This window comes from Typopeltis vanoorti, chromosome 11 (assembly GCF_054136105.1).
Source record: "Typopeltis vanoorti isolate ZY-2024b chromosome 11, IOZ_Tvanoo_1.0, whole genome shotgun sequence".
NCBI lineage: Eukaryota > Metazoa > Arthropoda > Arachnida > Uropygi > Thelyphonidae > Typopeltis > Typopeltis vanoorti.
This window is the reverse complement of record NC_143559.1, coordinates 44,784,370-44,806,223: the sequence shown is the minus strand read 5'-3', so window position 1 is coordinate 44,806,223 and position 21,854 is coordinate 44,784,370. Positions and strand designations below refer to the sequence as shown.

The window sequence follows — 21,854 nt, the reverse complement described above, 5'->3', positions numbered from 1 at the left end:
GAGACATACAGTCATTTGTATTTAAATTCAGTCGGTGCAAGATAGTTTCACAACTTTCTTTGAATAAGCGTTCATATTTGAATCTGCATCTATGGAGGAGAACAGCATTTAAATAGAAATGACTGTATGTCTCTCTCAAAGATCTGGGAGATTTTAATCTTATGTAAAAAACCATTTATCGTAATAGATTAAATTTGTTATTTCTATTATTTCCTAGCACGCGGTAACAATTGTATTTTAATATGTGATCCGATCCACCGAACGTTTGGCTTGTATTCCATTCCTATTACTGTTACAGACACTGAAGATGTACTATTAATTTTAGTACGAAATATCTGTCCTTTTACTTTTACTGGTTTTTAGGTGTAACTTTATTATTTAAAAAAACGAAAATAAACAGACACCTCAGAAGAAGACAAGAAGAAATATCAAATATCAAAGTTTATCAATTTCAAAAATGAAATTGATAAACTCCGCAGACAGGAGAAAGAAACTGGCTAAACAAAAAAAAGCAGAAAATGCAATGAGGCATATAAACTCCATAACTCAAAATTATTACATAACACAACTAAAGAAATTACAAATAAATTTTCACCACTACCGCTAGCAATGATGAACCATCAGGGCGAGGAAACAGGAATTCCAAATGCGATAAAGGCAATATGGAAGGAACACTACCAAGAAACCTTTAAGAATGAAAACAATAACTACCTAATAACACACCCCCACACTAACTCAAGACGTGACGCCTTAATGATTCTTCCATCGGAAGTGGAGAATGCTCTAAAGCAAATAAAATCTGACAAAGCACCAGGGATAGACCAAATTCCATCAAAACTCTAGAAAGGAGGAAAGCAAACAACTTTAAAATTCCTTACCACACTTTTTCAACAAAATCATTAAATCAGGAGAAATATCAGAAGATTGGAGAACGGGAATTATCATACCAATTTACAAGAAACGTGATAAGAAAATTCAAAAATTACAGACCAATCACATTACTCAGCCATGCTTACAAAATATTTATGAGTATCACAGAACAGAATAAAGAGTACATGTGAGATCATTCTTAGTGAAGGACAGGCAGGCTCCAGAAAGAATCGCTTCACATTGGATCAGATCTTCATAATACAAAGACTAGCACAATTATACTGGGAACATAACAAAAATATCTCTTACTGTTTTGCAGATTTTAAACAGGCATTCGACTCTATTTATTGGATAACTTTATTAAGAATATTAAAACAGAAACAAATCGATGAAGCTCCTGAGTGCGCCACTTAAAAGAGTAGCCCAAGGATGTTCCATCTCTCCATAGCTTTTTAACATCTAACTAGATCTAGGATATGGTTAGACAAGCCTTGGAAGGAGAAAAACGTCAACTTCGTAACGATAGCGAACACAAAAGAAAAAAAAAACGGTGAACCTTATAACCAAACTAAACAATATGGTTAAAGAATACAGCATGACCATAAATACGGACAAAACAAAAATCTTGGTAATTGGGATAAAAATGGAGAAAAATAAACTTCTCCTTGAATGGATCAATAATTGAACAGGTAAAACAATTCAACTATTTAGGAACACAGTAATAATAGAACACTTTGATTCCATGACCACTGGTAAACATAGAATATCGACTGCAAGGACATCATTTAATAAGCTAGGTAAAATCTGGAAAAATAAAATCTCCAAACCGCTAAAAATAAAATTATATAATGCAATTATAATACCCACTGTGCTATATGTTTCAGAAACTTGGACACTCGAGAAGACAAAGATACGAAAACTGGAAGCTTTCGAGACGAAATGTCTCAGAAAAAGAAATAAGACAAAATGGACAGAAAAGAAAACAAATGAAACCGTAAGACAAGACCTAAATTATACAGACTCAGTAATAGAAAAAGATCAAAAGAAGACAACTTCAATTGTATGGACATGTCAAGAAAATGCCACCTATTAACAAAAAAGCAACATGAGAGACTCAAATATGTGATTTCATTTGCCATGTTTTTATGCAGTTTCCAATCAGACTATTTACCTAAAATATACACTTCTGTAACATTAGCATGAAGGATCACAGTTTACTTTAAAGTTCCTGAATAAAGTCATCCTGATTTATTTTACGATCCCAAGTAGAATTTAATGAACTATTTTTGTTAGTAGTGCTTTAATAATTCCTTTTTAAATGTTTATTAAAATGTACAAATAATAAAATTCCTGAATAAATAATAAATAATAATAATAAAGTTCCTGAATAAAGTCATCCTGATTTATTTTACGATCCCAAGTAGAATTTAATGAACTATTTTTGTTAGTAGTGTTTTAATAATTCCTTTTTAAATGTTTATTAAAATGTACAAATAATAAAAATGTAAAAATCAACTTAAAATTTTACGTTTACCATTCTTACCTTCAGGGAATCCTAACAAGCTTGTGATAGACTTTAAAATTTTTCTATTCAGTGTTTTGCGAAAGATTGTGTGATTTAGCAAAGAAAAACACGAAACGCCAAATGGGGGTTATCTTCAAATAAAATCTTTGTTAATAATATGATAACAATGTGGATATGAATAACCCCATTAAACCCATATCTTCTGTTTCATCTCGTAAATTAAAATGTAGTTTTGGAATTATCTTGAAATGTACAATAACCTGAATAGAATAATCTTGAATGTACAATACCCTGAATAGGATGTCACAACAGAAAATATTGACATGAAATGCAATAACAAGTGACATATTTTAACTAATCATATAGGATTTGCACACCAATGGATATCTGCTTCCATTTATCGAGCGCCTTTTTGATATTGAAATAAATTATCAGATTATCCTCTTCTCAGAAGGCATATCTGCTGGAAATTTGGCACATTTCGTAAGCGCAGAATTTCCTTAGGATCAATAGAGATTCCAGTTAGTGGCTTAATATCGAAACGTTGCAGCACAGTTGTAAAATATAAGAAACCCTCAAGAATTCCTATATTTTCTTTGGAAGAGTGCCATTTACCTATAAATGTAAAAAGAATAACATTAACATATTAGTCAACTGCACATTATGTAGTTAGTTAAAGAAAAGAATCTTAATTTCATAATAAATGCATACATTTCAGTTCTTCAATCTTGTACACATTTCAATTCTGAAACTGTTTTGTCCTTCGTTTCCAATAGATTCTGGGATCGGAGTGGTAACTGGTTTTGATTGATATTAATTTCAGTATTTTATAATAATAAGCCTGTGTAGCTCAGTAGAAGTGGCGTTTGCACTCTACAGCGCTTGACTGCACGAAGAAAGGATTTGGTTGTTCAAATCTAGTCGCCGACTAGAGGAAATTTTTCTAAGCCTTTTGTCGGCCGGTTCCCGAGTTAGTCGATCTCTGGCACGGGCTAGCGGGTTTTTTCTCCCAGAAACTCGGGTTTTTCGTCCCGTAAACTCAAAAAAATCGACCATAGAACCCACACTATTTTGAGACATTAAATACGAGTGTTAGGGTTAGGGACCACGAGATGGCGGCACTAGCTTGTCGCCTTCTTCACTGCGTACCAATGAATTAGTGATAGCCTTGGGCCAGCTATCTCCTCTGATTGGCTACCAGTGGAGATTGAACTGCCCACTCAGTCTCCAAAAGTTAGATAAAGTAAACGGCCCCGCCTACTCCCTATACGGGAACAACATGGGCGTTAGCTGATTTTTCTTTTTATAATAATACAATAATTTTGAAAGCACGCTGTGATGTAAAAGTATCGAAACAGAAATATTTTAAAGAAAGAAATAAAAAATGTTATTTGACACGACATTTTCATAATAATCCACTTTTTTAAGTTTAAGCTGAAATCAAACTCAGAAAAGTATTCAATTTAATTTTTATTAAAAAAATAATTATTTGACATTCCAAAAATGGATCGATTTCTTTCTCAAAATTTCCCATAAGTTAAATTAAAAATCACTAACATTGATGTTAGTATCACATAATTGGTTTTATGTATTCAAAAGAAACAAAAGTGTCCTAAAAGCTTTACTTACCCATAGAAAATGGAAAGAAATATTCTGGAATTTCCACTGACTTTCCTTCTGATGACAGAAACCTGTGTGGAATGAAGTCATCTGGATTTTCCCAATAATTTGGATCGTGATGAATCGCCCACAAATTGGCGATTATGATTGCTCCTTTTGGAATGTCAAAACCCGCTATGGTGGTGTCTTCAGTAGCACTAAAAGTATGAAGACATAAGTCGTACTAAAAAAATAATAAACATCTATTGTTAATTTAGATGAAGTTTCTTTTGGCTCTTTTCTTCAATATTTAAGAAAAGTTTCGTATAAAGTTCCGGTTTTATGATTCTTATCAAAAACGTAACAAATATTTTTGAAAAATGAAAATCGGTATTTAAAATTATATGAAAAATTGTGAATTTTAGGATTAGTTAACTAGTAGAAACAATTTATTATCTGTCATTTTAATATCTGCATCATTTTTTATACTAACCATAGTGATACGTTTTATCACTGTGGTTAGTATAGAAATTTATCTTAAAAAATTGTGGTTACAATTTCCTCATTTTACCCACATTTTGATTTCTTACTCACTTTGTTGTGATAATGAATGTTGCTTTGAAGATACAGAGTGACATTCTTCTTCCCCATATATTTCATCAAAGTTACTGGTAAGATATAATACATAGCAGAGAGCAGTTTTATAATAATTAATAAATTAACTATTAGTTCGTCATAAGAACTAGTCGATAACATTCCTGATATACTTCAGTGTACTAAGTTCAATACGCTGTGTCCTTATTGAAATGTTCTACAACACTGCGAAGCAGAAATACCTACTCGTATATCAGTGCAGTGATATAATTAGCAACTTTCCATTAGTTGCTAATTATGTCATTAATTTATACAACTGCGAAATGAAGAGTGTGCTTATACTCGTGTGTCATATTTCTATTTTACAACAGAAGGTTTTTAGAGAGAAAAGTTAGATGAAAAGGATTAGAGTTTAATACGGTTTTAGTAATTCTAGTAAACAGTTTGTGAACTAAATGAGGAATATCTGAAATTAATTTTAATGATAGCAATTGTTCCTGATTAGGTAAATTTCAATTAGTTAAAATTCGATGTTTATCATTCGTTCATGAAGTACTTTCGATGCGAAGCCTTTTTCATAAACTATGAAATTTGGCAATTTATTTACTAGTTGGTGTTATTAATTTTAATAGATTAATATCATTTTCATATTTCTTCACTTAATACCTGGAAAAATTCTCTCTCTCTCTCTCTCTCTCTCTCTCTCTCTCTCTCTCTCTCTCTCTCTCTCTCTCTCTCTCTCTCAGCTAAATATCATTCTTTCATTAGCTGAGTAGAGTAGTTCACTAAAGAAGATAACAAATTACCGCATGGTCGGTGGCAATAAATCAACTGTTTTCCACCTTGACACTTCCAATAACGTTGAGAAAGTATACCGCAGCTTCAAGCGATCTTCCCAACAGGGCATCTTTTCCTTCCCTAGATTGAAATCAATTTCTTCCTGTGCACGACTTTGTATATCTGGATATGCAGCCATTGCAATAATGGCCCACAAAATGGTTGTGGCAACGTTTTCGCTTGCTGCAGTAAAGAATTCTGTAATACTCCCCACTAGCATTGCTTCTGAAATAAAAATATGGAATAAAATCAATAAGCTAATGCTTGGTCCAATAATTTATATATAGATATATAATTATCACAACTTTTCAGCACATCCTCGTAGACTTTTAATACATACATTTTTAATATGTATATATCAATAAATATTAATAAATAAATACATAGACTTGTCGTTGAGGGGAAACCGAGTGATGAGGTGGCTTGCTCGTAGCAGCCTCTATCGTGGTAACCTAATGCATGCAACTCTTTGTGAACTACTGCGTACAGATGTCTCTGCAGCATTTTCAGATTGACTGCGAGGTCAGCCGCTAATGATGTTCAACAATTCCGAGACAGAGCTCATCGATCTCATTCAGTGATTGTCCATAGCCTCCCAGGGCGTTTTCCTATTGTGGAAGTACCATCAGCTTTCCATCTACGAATGACATAAGCAATGATGGATTTCAGTATACTGAGACGAGTAGCAATGTTAGGGACAGAAAGACTACTGATGTGACACCCAACTACCATCCAGTCTGTCAGTTCAGCTGAGCATGCATCTTGACATCGAGTATAATGAAACATGAAGCAAATCCCACGTTTTATTTCCAGACATATGTGGACACTCCCTGAATATTTGCATGTGGTAGGATGCGAAATTTGCATAGCACGTAAGATGTACAAATACTTTTGTAAATATAGTGTATATAATCTACGCTCACCTTTTATAATCAGGTGGCCAGTTTCCTCTTCAGTAGTTCACTATATATCATGTGTGGATGCTTTCCTCTCTTCTGATGATGGCGGAGTGCCAAATAACTCTTCGTTTGATCCATTCCTCTTCCCATAAATAAATAATCCTCTTTCATTGAACTCAAATTCTATCCGCAGTTTGCTCATTCTCGATTCCTCCTGTTCATTTGGAAAACCTTGCAGTACTCAAGTATTTCAACTGACGAGTTTCAAAGGTTTCTGTTACTTAAGTCTTAAATACTATGCTTTATGTAATTTTCCAGTTAATGACAAAAACGTCGTGAAGTTCGATGCTCCTGAAGCAGTCATGTCCCATTTCTCTCAAAATCTGAAATAACACATCACATTGATGGTTTCCTCAAGATCTATAAAATCAGTTTTCTGGTCAAGATGTCTCCTCTCGCCTGTATATATATTAAACTTATAGATATGTAAAATAAGCCCAAACTTCAAATCCTATTCTTTCAATTCATTTCATTAACTTTGATCAAAATTATGCGGAAGGCATCCTGTTTTTGCGCTCCTCGTTGACTAAGCGGTGGTGCTTTTATTCTATAATCAACAGATGATTGGTTTGAATCCCAGTTTCAGCCGAATGCTCGTTAAAAAAGTTATATGCTTTCTCTAAAGTAATTTCTGGAGCATCTAACTATTAGACCACCCACTCTACTACCATATGCACTACCTAAGTGTTGTTTCACAACCTTAACCACATAAACAAAGAAGCTTTTAGTGCTTAGTGAGTCAGTGAAATAAAACAACGCAAGAAAAGGAGATCATTTTATTCACATTTCATATAAAACAGTCATGATGAGGTAAACTTAAATAAGAATGGAGTTAAAATAATAAAAAAAATTATAAATTATGAAAATACTTTCCAGCAAAGGGGTCACTTGTGTGTCCTGTCCTTCTCTCCTTTGCATTCATATATTTTTCGTAAATGGGAACACTCATTTTGTTCTGCCTCATTATTTCGGTCACGTATCTATAAATAAGATTAGGTTCCGTAAATATTAAGCTATTTAAATATTTGTTTCTGAGAAATACTTCCATGTGTGTGTGTGTGTGCGTGTGTGTGTAGTAGTAGTAGTAGTAGTAATAGTAGTACGTTCAATTACGTTAGATTTTTAACTGTCATAATTTCAGCATAAATAAAGATTTAAATGTAAAGTTTAATTACTTTCTTGAAGAAAACTTTTTAAGAAAACAGAAAACAAAAACAGAAATATAATCTTAATTTCTCTTTAAAAAAATTAAGAATACTTCTATCCAACAAACTCGGCATAAACCATCTAGATCGGCACAGAATATCTAATTATAAGTAACAAATGATGTACAAACAAATAAGTGGAACTAATTTTCTTACCTGATACTATCATCAACTCTATCAAAATGAATCAGATATGCAGCACGGCTGAGCAGATAATATATTAAAAAATTGACCCAAGGAAAATAGGTAAATATGCTAAAATTCCTGAACAGTTCTTGCCCTATGTTCATCAATCCTGTAAGAGAGTCCATTCTCTGACGAAATTGTTCTAACGATGGCTCACAAAACATTCGAATTATGTTATTCCTCATACTCGAATGAACGTGATCCTTCAGGTAACACGGTGTGCCTTTATATTCCTCTAGAACTTTAATAAAATCCAATAATTCTTCCTATAAATTGAAATGATACTGTTAATATATTGTGACGTGTGTATATATACAGGGTGTTCGGGATAAATTTGACATATTTATAATTAATTATATTTTTCCGTAAGTTACATGTATTAACACACACTTCTCTTCATTTAAAAGTTTGGACCCTTCTTCATTCATATACAAGATGTCAGAAAGGATGGATAGCTGGAACCCACCTGAATCATGGAAGAGAATAACTTGTATCATGATGATTCGTGCCCGCCATCAAAATAAGGATATTACGACTGCTGCCCAATGCTCCCTGAATACAGTAAAAACAATCAGGCATGAACTAGAGACTTGCAATGGTGACTAAGAGGATGTAGCAAGAAGAAAGATCCCTAGCAGACGATCTGATTGCGTTCGTACAGCAGAATTCCTCGCAAATCTGCAGGAACAGGTGTTGAAGAACCCTGGCATTGGAATTCGGGCTTTGTTCGTGGAGTTGCTAACTGTAGTCAAGCCCTGGATAACAAGGGTAGCCAATGGTAGGTCGTATGTATGGCAGCAGGATTCGGCTCCTTGCCACACCTCTGGGAAAAGTCAAAAATGGTTGTCTGAAAATTTCTACGACTTCACCAGTCCAAATGTTTGGCCTCCAAACTCCCCAGACCTTAACCCCATGGATTATTTTGTATGGGGCGCAGTTGAAAAAGACACCAATCGCACTTCCAGTAATACAAAAGCCCAGTTAATGGATAAAATTAAAACAGTTTTTGCGGCCCTTCCCAGGGAGACTGTAGCATCAGCTTGTTCGAGGTTCCGAAGCAGAATTGAAGCTGTGATCGATGCTAATGGTGGTTATTTTGAGTAAATCTTGTTGATAGTATTGTAATTAACTCTGCCTGTAATGTTTTTTTGTCAATTCATTAAATTTAATAGATACAAAGAAGATTTTCTTTTTCCTTACGAAACTGTCAAATTTATCCCGAACACCCTGTATATATATATATATATAAATGTTTTCTTGGTTTGTTTATTTGTTCTCAATGTTTTAAAAATAAAAACCAAATTAATAGACTTTAAAATCTTACATGTCTGTCCATTCGATATCGCTTAGAGCGATATCGAATTTACAAACAAAGGACAAATGATTCACTCTCAATTATATGTAATGCTAATATGAGCACTTAATTTTCTATTTACTTTCTCTGTTTGGCCAATTAATTTCCCAAAGAATATTCGATCAGTAAATATAGTGCACGATAAAAGAGGTAAAACTGATATCAGTACAATGATGGCTCTGTCAAGTGCTTCTTAAAAGGTAAGGCATACTGAGGTATTATAAGATCGCTTGAATTATCCTCGTTTATGCAATGAAATCGGGAAGTTTATAAGAGAAAAACAACGGCCAGCGACTGTATTCGCCATCGTTACGTTACATTTGCTATTTGCTAACGTCTAGTTCCAAAATAAAAACTGCTTCTAATGGAATAAATGAGTTTTCTTCCATTAAGTGTTTTCACTTAAGTACAGATGTAACGAATGCCAAATTATATCGATTGACTGCTCTCTCCTACCTTCAGAAAGCCTATTGATATAGCATAAATAGAATTTTGTTTGTTTAAGGTAGAATTACGGTAGAATCAACTAAATCTATGAGCCTAGTATACTGTGTCTGTTAATATTGATTGTATATGTTCTCCGTGTTGTTTTCTTGCTTTATGGTACATAAAAAACCGGAGATTCCAGCTGGAAACAATTTCACGTTTCCTATAATAACCGATTAACTCATTAAGTAAAAAGGTATGTAAAACAGTCCTTTATAAAAGCTTTTCATCTTCTAGGAATCCAGCTCAGACTTTACAAATGAAGGACAAATGCTTCACTACATAGGAGCCATACTAAGTGGGGAAGTGAAAATGGCTGCTAGTACATTGGAGAGTTGAGCAGGTCGGTACCATGTGAACAAAAATGTGTGAATTATATCTGAATTATTTTAAGAATTGGCTTATGAGTTTGGAAATAAAATTACAAAGGAAATTAAGAAACGTTTTATTGGTTATTGACAGTCGCCAATGAGATTAGTTCGAAGCATCTTTTACTTTCTACTTTGTTCCTCGCCATTTTGAATCTTTTATATGTGTTATGGGCGCGCGCTTCCACAGCAAGTAGTCGGGAAGATAGGGCGATATTTGGCCATGCGGTTAGAAAAAAACCAGGTTCAAATCCCGACTAGAACAAAACGAAGCTTTATAAGAGCTTTTCAAATAAAGTGAGTTAACCACTCATACAGAGCGGACATGGATTTCGTTGTAGAAACTGGTTTTCCCTTCATGCAAAACAGGAAAACCACCAAAACACACATGCGGTTAAGATATACTGGTTTCACTGAGTTGATGTAAAAATTAATATAATAATATTTATTATTTATTTAAAGCATAATACCTGTATATGTTCTTCCACTCCACGTTTATCAACGGTTGAAATCTTTAAAACCTGATGAACAAAAAACTTTCGACGGTCCTTCCATTTCAGACCTTTTTCGGACTCAACACCTACCAAGAAACAATCTGGCTAAAAAGTTTTCTTTAGTATAAAAAAGGAAAAGCAATTTTATGGAATTAACAGAGAATAAAACAAATAATTAATTAATTTGACTGAATTAATCTGCACACTATGTATTGACACGCAAGTATATTGCACTATTTTTCCTCGTGTTGTTAATTGAACTAATTTAACTTCCATAGGGATGCTCAGAGTACATAACTGGTAGATTAGTATTTAATTTAGATATTTCTTTTGTTATAGATGTGGTTATACATCTTAGTGAACATAGTGAAAACAGCTTCTATTCGGAGAATAGCGATAGCTGAAATGAAATAAATGGAAGAAGAGGAAAGGGAAGATGCGCACACCAGAATGTTAGGATAAGATGATAATCTTCAACTTTTCAAAATTCTTCTCCTGATTTATGGTGAAAGATCAGAGCAGGTATGCAGTGCATTATAAATGAGGAACTTACTGAGCTAAGATGTATGAAGAAGAAAACGATCAGATGAAACCAGGAGGTTGATCCTTACGTGAAATAATATTAAGAGGAGTAAACTAGATATAAAAGAGGCAGATATGGGCAGAAATGGGAAGAAATACTTCCAATGTCCGCGAAAAGGAATCAGAAGACATCGTTGTTGTTTATATAGAGCTTTTGCCATTTTTCCTATTCAAAATATAAGATAAGAATGAAGCAGAACTTTTTGTCTCGAGCCATTTGCGATATTTTGAATTTTTGAATTAATTACCCAGGCACATATTTTAAGAAACATTGCCTGCATAATGGATACGAATTTTGAATAGAATAAGGGATGTATGCCTACATTCTAACAAGAATATTTTGATAACTGAATCGGATAGCAAGTAAAAAAAAAAATGAGTTGAAGTTACATAAACCATTCACTTAGTATCATTATCGCAGCATCAAAAGCACTAACGCATTCTCGTTAGGAATGAGAATGGCTTCAGTGTAAGATAATTCCAGAGTAAAAGAAACTTCAGAATTATATTCCGATTTATAGAGAGGGCAGCTGATATCTCATGAAGTAAATTTCATCACGGGTTAGATATCACTATTTCGCTAATCGAAAGTTTAAGTGGTTTGAAAGGATTTGAAACAATCATCCATGTTTGGTCTCCAGGTGTTTCTGGATTTTCCTAACTCAGCCCACGCACGGTATTAATGTACGAGAGTGCTCTGAAAGATTCTCGGCCTCAACCATAGATGGCAACACTATCGGCAAGATTTTTGTTTCTACGTTGGCACATCTGACATAAGCATCCGTGTGAAATTGCAAGTCATTCTATCAAGTAGTTGGTGTTCATACAGCTGTATGAAGCAAAAGTGTTGCCTGTATCCATTGAAATGGATACAATTGAGTATCATACGTTTATAAAATTCTTTTTAAAAGAAGGTTTAACGCCAAAAGAAATTCATTCGAAGTTCATAAAAATTTATGTGCACTCTTCTCCTTCGTTGTCGATAATTAAGAAATGGGCTGCCGAGTATAAACGTGGCCGTACAGCCTTGAGGATGATCCACGTGAAGGACATCCAGAAATCGTTGATCAAGTGCACGATATGGTATTGGATGACCGGCAAGTCAAAGTACGTGAAATTTCTGAGACTATAGGCATTTCAAAAGAACGTGTAGGATATATTTTGCATGAACAATTGCATATGAAAAAACCTTTGCGCAACATGGGTGCCGCTTGCCCACAGCAGATCAAAAATGCACTCTTGAAAATCTCTGAACAGTGCCTGGAGTGTTTTGTCAAGAATAAAACTCATTTTGTGCTTCGATTTATTACGACGGACGAGACATGGATTCACCATTACACACCAGAATCCAAACAGCAGTCAAAATAACGGACAGACACCGGTTGTTCATCGACGACCAAGACAAAGTTGGTTCCATCAACAGGAAAGGCCATGGCATCTGTGTTTTGGAATGCTAAAGGCATTTTGTTTATTAATTATATTGAAAAGAGTAAAACAATAACCGTGGAATATTATTCCGATATTTTAACCAGACTAGACGAAAACGTTCGTGAGAAAATACCTTGTTTGCAGAAGAAAAAAATCATTTTTCATCAGGACAATGCACCTGCCCACAAAGGTGTTTTGGCAATGGGAAAATTAAGGGATCTGCACTATGAACTGTTGGAACATCCACCCTATTCCCCAGATTTGGCTCCCTCTGTCTTCTATCTCCTCCCAAAACTAAAACTCTTCCTCGCTGATCAGCGTTTTTCTTCGAATCAAAAGGTGATTGCAGCTGTAGAGGGATATTTTGCAGATCTTGCTGAGAACCACTACACGGACGGGATAATGGAGATTATGTTGAAAAATAAAAATAATTTTGAAATTATAAATTCGTTTTTTCATTGTTAGGCCGAGAACAGTTCAAACCACCCTCATACTACAAGTGATCAACCTTCATACTTAGAAATTTAACTGGTTATTATTCAATGTTTAGAGGGTTAGATTATATAGCTTCTGTAGGATCTAGAAAGTAGGATATCTAGAATCAACGCTTCGCGAATTAGATTTTCAAGGATTGTTACTTTGTAGACGAAACATCAATAGGTCTCTAATACCCTTTTTTTTACCTACAATATTTTGAAAATCTTCAGTGATTAATTATCGGTTGTTGATATTTCCATTAATTTCGATAAAACTACAATAACGTCTACAACAACAAACGTACATTTTTCAAAGAACTCTATCGGTAGTTAATTTTTTTGTAAAAAGCCCATGCATATCAATGATCATAATGCAATTTGGTAAATTCCAATATGTTTTTACTAAAAATATAATATTTATTAATATAATTTATATGAATGGATAAAATTTATTATTATTATTATTATTATTATTATTATTATTATTATTATTATTATTATTATTATTATTATTAAAGAACAAAGGACATCGCCATCTTTATAATCACACTACAGTTGCTCAAGGGAAGAAAGGTGAGTCATGAAGTACATCAAATTCTTGAATGTATCGTCCAACGTAAATCATATAACCTGTAGGAAATGCCATAGGAATCTACACTTGACATATGCTGGCCTTTCAGAAACAACCTGGCAACGTAAATCCAATGCAACACGCAAGGAATAGATATGCTTACTCTGCAGGGGAATAAAGAAACGCACATGAGGTAGCCACCTACGGCGTAGCTGATAATGCCGAAGGCAAAATCCGACGACGACGAACCAAACAGACAAAAAAATAGAGGTGAGTCCTATAATTTGAACTCCTTAAATATACTAATAGAAAACTGTCTAGAGACTATAAAAGCCAACTTAGTAGATGTTGTGCAAGAACTTTTTGATAAACAGAACGAACAAATAGCAAACAAATCTAGCGACTATGAAGATTTGTACAAACATAATAATTTAACAGTGATAGAAGTGGTGCAAACGGTAAAATACATTAAAATCAGCATTAATGCTCTATATGACAGGCAACACAATTTGATGAAAGAGACATCTGAACTTCGTCAAGAACGTAATTCCCTAAAATTACAATACGAACGTTTAAATCAGCAACAACATAAAGAAGATCTTGTTATAAACGGTCTTTCTGAAACTGCACCTACAGAAAACTCAGTGACGTGGTTTTAAAATTAGGCCATGCAATTGACATCTCCCTACAGCTTAACGACATTCAGACCGTAAATCAGATTCCCAGGAAGAGCAAAAAACAAGGCTTACCATGACCTGCACCAGTCATGGTTCATCTTACAAGCAAGTCCGCAAGAGACAATCTCATAAAAACCAGCAGATAGAAAAAACCAATTGCCAAGGACTTGAATGCATTGCAAGAAAACACACCAATCTTCCTATCCGAATATTTAACACCATTCAACCAGGACCTCTTGTACCAAGCAAGAAAAGCAAAAACTGAGAAAATTACCAATTTTTGTGGATCAGAGATGCCAAGACTTTATTGAGGAAGTCACAAACTTCAAAGCCGATACAAATCAAAAGCTCAGAAGACATAGAAAAGCCGCCACAGTGAAAAAAAAAACGTTTTTTAATTAGTTCAAAAATAAGACCACAATAAAAATGAATGTGAACCATCAAGACAGATGCAATAATACCAGAATATATTGTCAATTTCACTTTGATCAGACCTTTCAGATCATTCATTTGACCTCTCAAACATCCGTCTACTTCCAACACAGCAATCAAATTAATAAAAGATATCTAACCAGTCATCCTCAGATAAGCTTAGTAAAAAAGCTTCGAGGATGCAAGCTGAGACATTACATTTTATCCGAGATCATCAGAAAGAAAAAAAAATCCATTTATTACATTGAAGTGTTGTAGTTACAGCGCTTAAATACATTAAAAGCGAAATTGTAAAATATATATATCTCATTGTTATTCTATAGATACTGTTAAAAAATTTAATCTTATTCACCTGCAACTATAAATCACCATCTACAGTAACTATTATTAATGCATTATGTAAATAAAAGGAAAATTTCTATGAAATTCATTGTTAAAAAAATAAAATAAAATAAAATAAAAAACTAGAACAACATGTTTTGTAAATGCATAATATATAATCATAATTTTAATAATAAAAATCATTGAATTTAAAAAAATACTATGATTATTATTATATGTACGTATTTTTATAATTTTTAAATTTTGTAATTTCTATAATTTTATAATGTAATTATTAAATGCATACAAGGCATAATACAATGTTAAAAATTATTATTATTATTATTATTATTATTATTATTATTATTATTATTAAACAAATAAATGAATAAATTCATTTAACGTGTTTTTTGTTGCATTTATACTGTGTCATTCAACGCAGTATTCGAGAAAAAGTGGGGAATCTGTACACTTGTTTTCTCTTATAGTGTATGAATCAAGTTGTCAAAAATTACTTCAAGTTGACTTACTTTTCTTCCCTGGAAATAGATGAAGTTGAAATGGTTCTGATCTGTTCATTATTGATGGATTGTTATACACTTCACTCAATTTTTTGAAATCACCTATTACTACATGCAGACGGCTTCCAATATGCAGACTGAAAACCGAATAAAACAATAAAGTAGTGCATTGGAAACTGATAATACACCGGAAAGAATCATCGCTTAGAAGTTTTTATTTATTAAATAGACTATAAGGCTACTTAAATGAATAGCAATTTTCTTTTTCAAAGTAAAATATACGATTATCCATTGATTTTAATTATCGGAAAAATCGTTCAGAATTATGTGCCCGAGAGTTGCCATGGCAACAAATATGTTAGCAGTATGAACATATTCCTTACATATGCACCTACATAGTGATTTGTTTATGTAATAATGTAATTAATAAATTTATAACATTAAAGAATAGTAGATAAAAGAAGATAAAAAAATAGTAGATAAAAATATTAAGCAAATTACAAAATGTGTTAGAAGCATGAAATTCAACTCAGCTTACCGGCATACTAAAAAAAAAGCATTATGCATTTAAGAAAAAATAAATTTGTAATTAAAACGTTAAGAAATAGTTTGCGTTATTTAGTTTTTTTATGCAAATAAGCATTATTAAGTTAAATGTCACACTCTGTGTTTAACTTTATTAAGTTATTTTATTTGAGTATATGTACAAAATTTTTCCTCCTCTTTTATTCTGCTATAATTGCCTTCAATACTCACCCATAATTCCCTAAAATATATATATAAATTTTTTGAGTAAAAATAGCCAATGTATTTAAAATAAGGGACACTCCTAAACAACAACAGGCTATAATAGCCGGAATAATAATAATAATATCTTATTTGATTACATTATTTTAGGTTATTTATCCTTTTTTTAAGAATATGTATGCACAAATTAAAAATCATATTTTTAAATACTCACCTGAACACATTGCCATATTTTCTAGCAATATCAACGAACTGAAAATGATAGTTCGTGTTAAGATATGGCCAGTATCCTAAAACTGGTAATCCAACGGGACCTGGAGGAAGTCTTCGCGTACGAAAGTATGAAATGCAGATAACGAAAAACAGAAGTACCAATAAACCCACTGAAGATATGGAAATATAATATCGGAGAGAAGTTAAACAGTTCAATTCCATTATTCCCTGAAGAACGTAGACAGTATTAATATTATACACAGCGAACGTTGAAACGACTTAAATGTGTAGAGATATGTGGCGACCTCTCTCGGCGTCCAAAACAAAACTTTCTTTCTTTTTTTTTTTTCCTTTGCTTCGACGATTACGTTACCTAATCCTTTCTATAAATAATGGAATTTTAGGGGAAGTTTATACACATTTTTCATGCGATTTCATGTATTGTGTTCGTCACGGCTACGTGTATCTCTGCTAAATTTTGTCACATTTCCTCCAACAGTTATGCTGTGCACTGGTACACTGTCTTATTTATGGATACAACGACAACATCTAAACTGCCCTCGCCAGGGTTTATTTCTTTTGTAATTCACCAGGAACAGCTATCACATTGCTCTAAATTTGATTTTTTATTAGAAATATTATTTACACACTTATAAAATCTGAAATAAACTTACAATGAATGTTAAATAAATATAAAAACTTACGCGCATACAATAAAGGATGTTCAAAGGAACATCCTTTGCTTGGAGAGTAGTTGGTGAGTGGAATGCATTGCCCGCGATCTTTTTTGCGTTTTATATCAGTAATGAATTCATTTCTCTCGAATTGCAGCAGTAGGAATGATTTTTCCTTCTGGTTCCCAGTTTCTCCGTCTCACTAACATAAATCCCATTTAGAATATGTAGAGATTTTTAACATTCACTAAAGAACATTATGAACAGTTTTAAACTTCTGTTATAGTGATTAACTGATATTGTCGACTCACGGCCTGTGTGGTAACGACATTCCGAACAAAAGGTTGCACATTCGAATCCAGCCATGAATAATGTTCGTGAATGTCTTTAGATAGCAGATGAATTTCATTGTCTTGTATGAGACAAACGTCTTGCTTACTGGAGGACTGAAATAACAGGGGAAAATAGAATTAATCCTTAGCTCACCTCCAGTACTAAACGATAGATTTACATTTCATGGACTGGATTCACAAACTTAGAATGCAAAACAAAAAAAATATTAAACATTTCTATCGGCTATTCGTGAAGAATATTTGATATACTTGATATAAGTGATGGGTCTAAAGAGGAAAACAAATTGAACCGTAGTATTAATGGATATATAAATACGTAAAATCATACTTAAATCATCTGTGCGTGCTTTCACACAATAGCTCATTAAATCCATTCGAAGGACGTTTAATTTTATTATTCGTTGAATTTACGCTGTATGGTATATTTATCTTGAGACCCAGCTTAAAATACTAATCTGGAAAACAAAGGCTAATAAGTAATTTCTCGAAAACGTTAATGATGTCGTGAAAAATATTATCCTTGACGATTATCGCATTAGATGCCATATGATAAGCCAGAGTGTTATGAAACTGCAATGAACAGATTCTCTAAGAGTTCTCTTAGTTTCATGATGCAAATGAACATTATACTGTCACGTATACTGACTGAACAATATTTTGCAATCTCCTGCCAAGAATACATGAAGATGGATGCAAGCCAACATATTCATGGAAAAATATTAATTGATTTGCACTTAGACCCTTTAATACAAAAGGAAATATATGGCTATTAAAAATTGACTTAATTGACTCTTAACAATAAAATAGTAATATTAAAACTGATATCAACAAACACACGACTCCATATGTTTAATTTCGCCTTCTTCTAACAATGAACACCTCGGTTTTTCCAATTACTCTCTCTCTCTCTGAGACTTATATGGCAGGTGGTATTTGTGCGTGTAATCAATCGAATAAACCCTGTTTTTTTTGTTGTTGTTGTTGTTGTTTGATCAACAGTCCAACAACTTGACTTGTCATTAATGTTAGTCATTCCGTGCTTTCGGACGTTGATACCAACATGGACGAAAACAGCCTTTGGCACAGTCTCTGTAGCTAACTCATTTTTCTTACTTGTTTAATTTCTTAACTATAGAAAGGCAACTGAAACCGTTTTCTTATTTTACTTAACGGTTCAAACATTCTTATGCGAACAGAATATCTGCGAAAGGTGGATAAAACTTAGTAAAATGATTTATTTAACAAGGTCGCGAGGGGGGAAGAAACAAATTCGGTTCTTGTTGTACTGGACCTTAAAGAGGGAATCTGTCCAGTGTTTTTTGTTTGCGTATTTGGGTACACCCTCTGTCCAAAAAGAAACCGATCTTTTCGAAAATAGAAGAAACTAGTGGCGCCACCTGTTGTACCATTTTGTTGTCGAAAGCGGCAACCCTCATTAGCGTTGTGTCAACTGTTTATGACATTTGTTTCATTAGAAGCCGAGTTATAGTGCCAACAGTGACAGTGTCTTTTGACGAATGGGCGGTCGTCACGATATTCATGCCGAACGCGACGAATTCTTGCTATCAATCGCTTCAAAACTTCCAGATTAAACTCGCCATTGACCGTTTGGCCAGGGAAACGAATTCTTTGTGGATAATGCCCTTGGAATAGTAAAAACAAATCAGCATTATCTTTACTTTTGACTTCTCCAAGCGACTTCTTTTTTTCTTCTTTTTTTCTTTTTTTCGGATGCCCCTCTTCTGGTGGTCTCCACTCAGCACTCTGCGCTTTGTTTCGGGCTTATACTCAAAACATCACGTTTTGTCACCAGTAACGATCGTTTCAAGGAAGTTTGAGTCGTTACGAGCGGTTGTAATGAGGTCCTTTCAGTGTTCAATTCGATACATTTTTTGGTCGTAGGTTAACTTGTGGGGGAAACAAATCGCGAATTCAATTTACGAAGGCCCAAACTTTCGGTCAAAATGTTGTGCATAGTTGAGTTTGGAATCCGCAATTCATCTTCAATCAATCTCACGGACGATTTCAGGTTTTCTTTGATGAAATCAAGCACTTTTTGGATGTTAACTTCGCTCAGTTCAGTTTTTGGACTGAGCGAAGTTAACAATTTCGTGCACCGGTATTTCAGCAGGACGCAGCATCCTCTTCACAGAATTCCCTTGCCCTTCACGTTCTCCTGATATCACAACGCTCGATACCTTCGCTTCGAGTATGTTGAAGGAATGGGTATTCCACCACCATCACTCGCCTTTAAACATTGATGAACTAAGGGATAACATTACAAAATACGTTCAACAGATATCCCAACCCTTGTTCTTCAGGATGACAGAGAATCTTTGCATGCGCTACAAAACCATCTTGAAAAATGAGGTACTCATTTCGAGCACGTAATCTATCATCATTAATACTCGATATGTACATCCACTGATAGTTGTGGATGTAGATATCATCTTGTGTAAACATATACGTGGATGGTCTGAAAAAGTTCTCGGCCTTGACCATAGATGCCAACACTATCGGCAATTTTTTTTTTCTAAGTTGGTATATCTATCATAAGCAACCACGTGAAATTGCAAGTCATTCTATCAAATTTTGTTTTTTTATACAGCTGTCTGAAGCAAAAGTGTTATCTGTATCCCTTGAAACGGAGACAATTGGGTACCGTGCGGTTATAAAATCCTTTGTAAAAGGTTTAATGCCAAAAAAAATTCATTCGCAGTTCATAAACGTTTATGGGCACTCTTCTCCTTCGTCTTCGACAATTAAGAAATGGGCTGCCGAGTTTAAACGCTGCCGTACCTGTCTTGAAGATGATCCATGTGAGACGTCCAAAAAAAAGTGTAACAACACAAGAAATCGTTGATCAAGTGCACAATATGTTATTGGATGACTGGCCAGTCTAAGTGCGTAAAATTGCTGCGATTATAGGCATTTCAAAAGAACGTGTGGGATATATTTTGCATGAAGAATGGCAAATGAAAAAGCTTTTCGCAAGATGGGTGCCGCGCTTGCTCACAGCAGATCAAAAACGCACTCGCATGAAAATCTTTGAACACTGGTTGAAGCGTTTTAACAAGAATAAAACTGATTTTTTGCGTCGATTTATTACTATGCATGAGACTTATATTCACCATTGCGCACCACATCCAAACAGTAGTCAAAACAGTGGATAGAAGTCGACTGTTCTGCGCCAAAGAAGACAAAGTCATGACATCGATGGTTTGGGATGCTAAAGGCATTTTGTTTATTAGTTATCATGAAAAGTATAAAACAATAACTGGGGAATATTATTCCGATCTTTTAACCAGACTAGACGAAAAAATTCCTGAGAAAAGACTCGCTTTCCAGAAGAAAAAATCATTCTAATAGTATTGGATCAAAGGATGCATACCAGAAAAGATAATATTCTCCTTGTATTAATTTCCATGAGAATGGTCCACGATACGTGAAATGAAATATATGTATTTTAATCTCGGTTCCGACCTGGTTGGAGGAGTGATTAGCTTATCTGCTCTCCAGCCAGAAGGCTGCGGGTTCGAATCCCGCCATGGGCATGGATGTTGGTAAAAATACTAGTGGTAGTGGTCGGCGGTAGATGGCGATGATTTAGATGAAAGTAGTTGGGGGTTGTGGATTGGTAGAGAGGGAGAGTTGTAGAGTAGGTTCCCTCCTTCGATGAGTCTTTGGACTCCCTGGAGGTGTTACGTAATAATAATAATAATAATAATCAGTCTTAAATAAATAATTTCTCAACTGGGTTTACGAACATTTGTGAACATTTATTTCATTTCAAGAGTTGACATTGTTCTGCACTAATTGCAATGACAAAATTGCAGTCTTAATTTATATCCCAACACTGTTTTCCTATTAAGGAAAAACCTTTTTTGGAAAAATGAATTTTGGAAGTGTTTGCCATTAATGATGATGCGTGCTAAGACATAACATTGATTCGTACAGAATGTCACTTCTAATAAATCTCTCAAATGTTCGTTGATGATCACACTGGCATTCTGTTTTGCAGTAGTCTCGAAACAGAAATTAATTTTGAGAGATAACCCATCGTTCATAGAATTTTCCAGAAAGCCTCTCATTTAACAGAGTTAAATTCTTTCATTAAATCGATAAAGATTGAAAGTGGATGATTTTGTTTTTATGGCATTTCCCTTGGAATTATTTTTCAGTGAAGATCAGAATGACCAATGCGTTCTCGCAAGTAATAAGAGTGGTGAAGCTGATTGCAAGATAGGGTTGCTCAGTGTACAGGTTTTTGTTGACACACGGTGAATGTCTCCCGTCAGGACAGTTCCGACAGATACACATCAGAGCCAATATGAAAATAATATTCCAAGTCGCATAAACGGTAGTCATTGCGTTTGTGAGAA

The 21,854-nt window shown here is 34.0% G+C and overlaps 1 protein-coding gene across 1 annotated transcript in view; it reads right to left on the bottom strand.

The window, feature by feature from the left end:
* Positions 1-2,831: 2,831 nt before the first annotated feature.
* Positions 2,832-21,854, bottom strand: part of LOC150101486 (cytochrome P450 18a1-like) — a 35,035-nt gene continuing 16,012 nt past the window's right edge. The window contains exons 6-8 of the mRNA XM_090400806.1: positions 5,395-5,650; positions 4,025-4,212; positions 2,832-3,010 (exon numbers count right to left, since the gene is read on the bottom strand). Of these exons, the coding sequence (XP_090256932.1) occupies positions 2,832-3,010; positions 4,025-4,212; positions 5,395-5,650 (623 nt within the window). The remainder of the gene's footprint in view (positions 3,011-4,024; positions 4,213-5,394; positions 5,651-21,854) is intronic.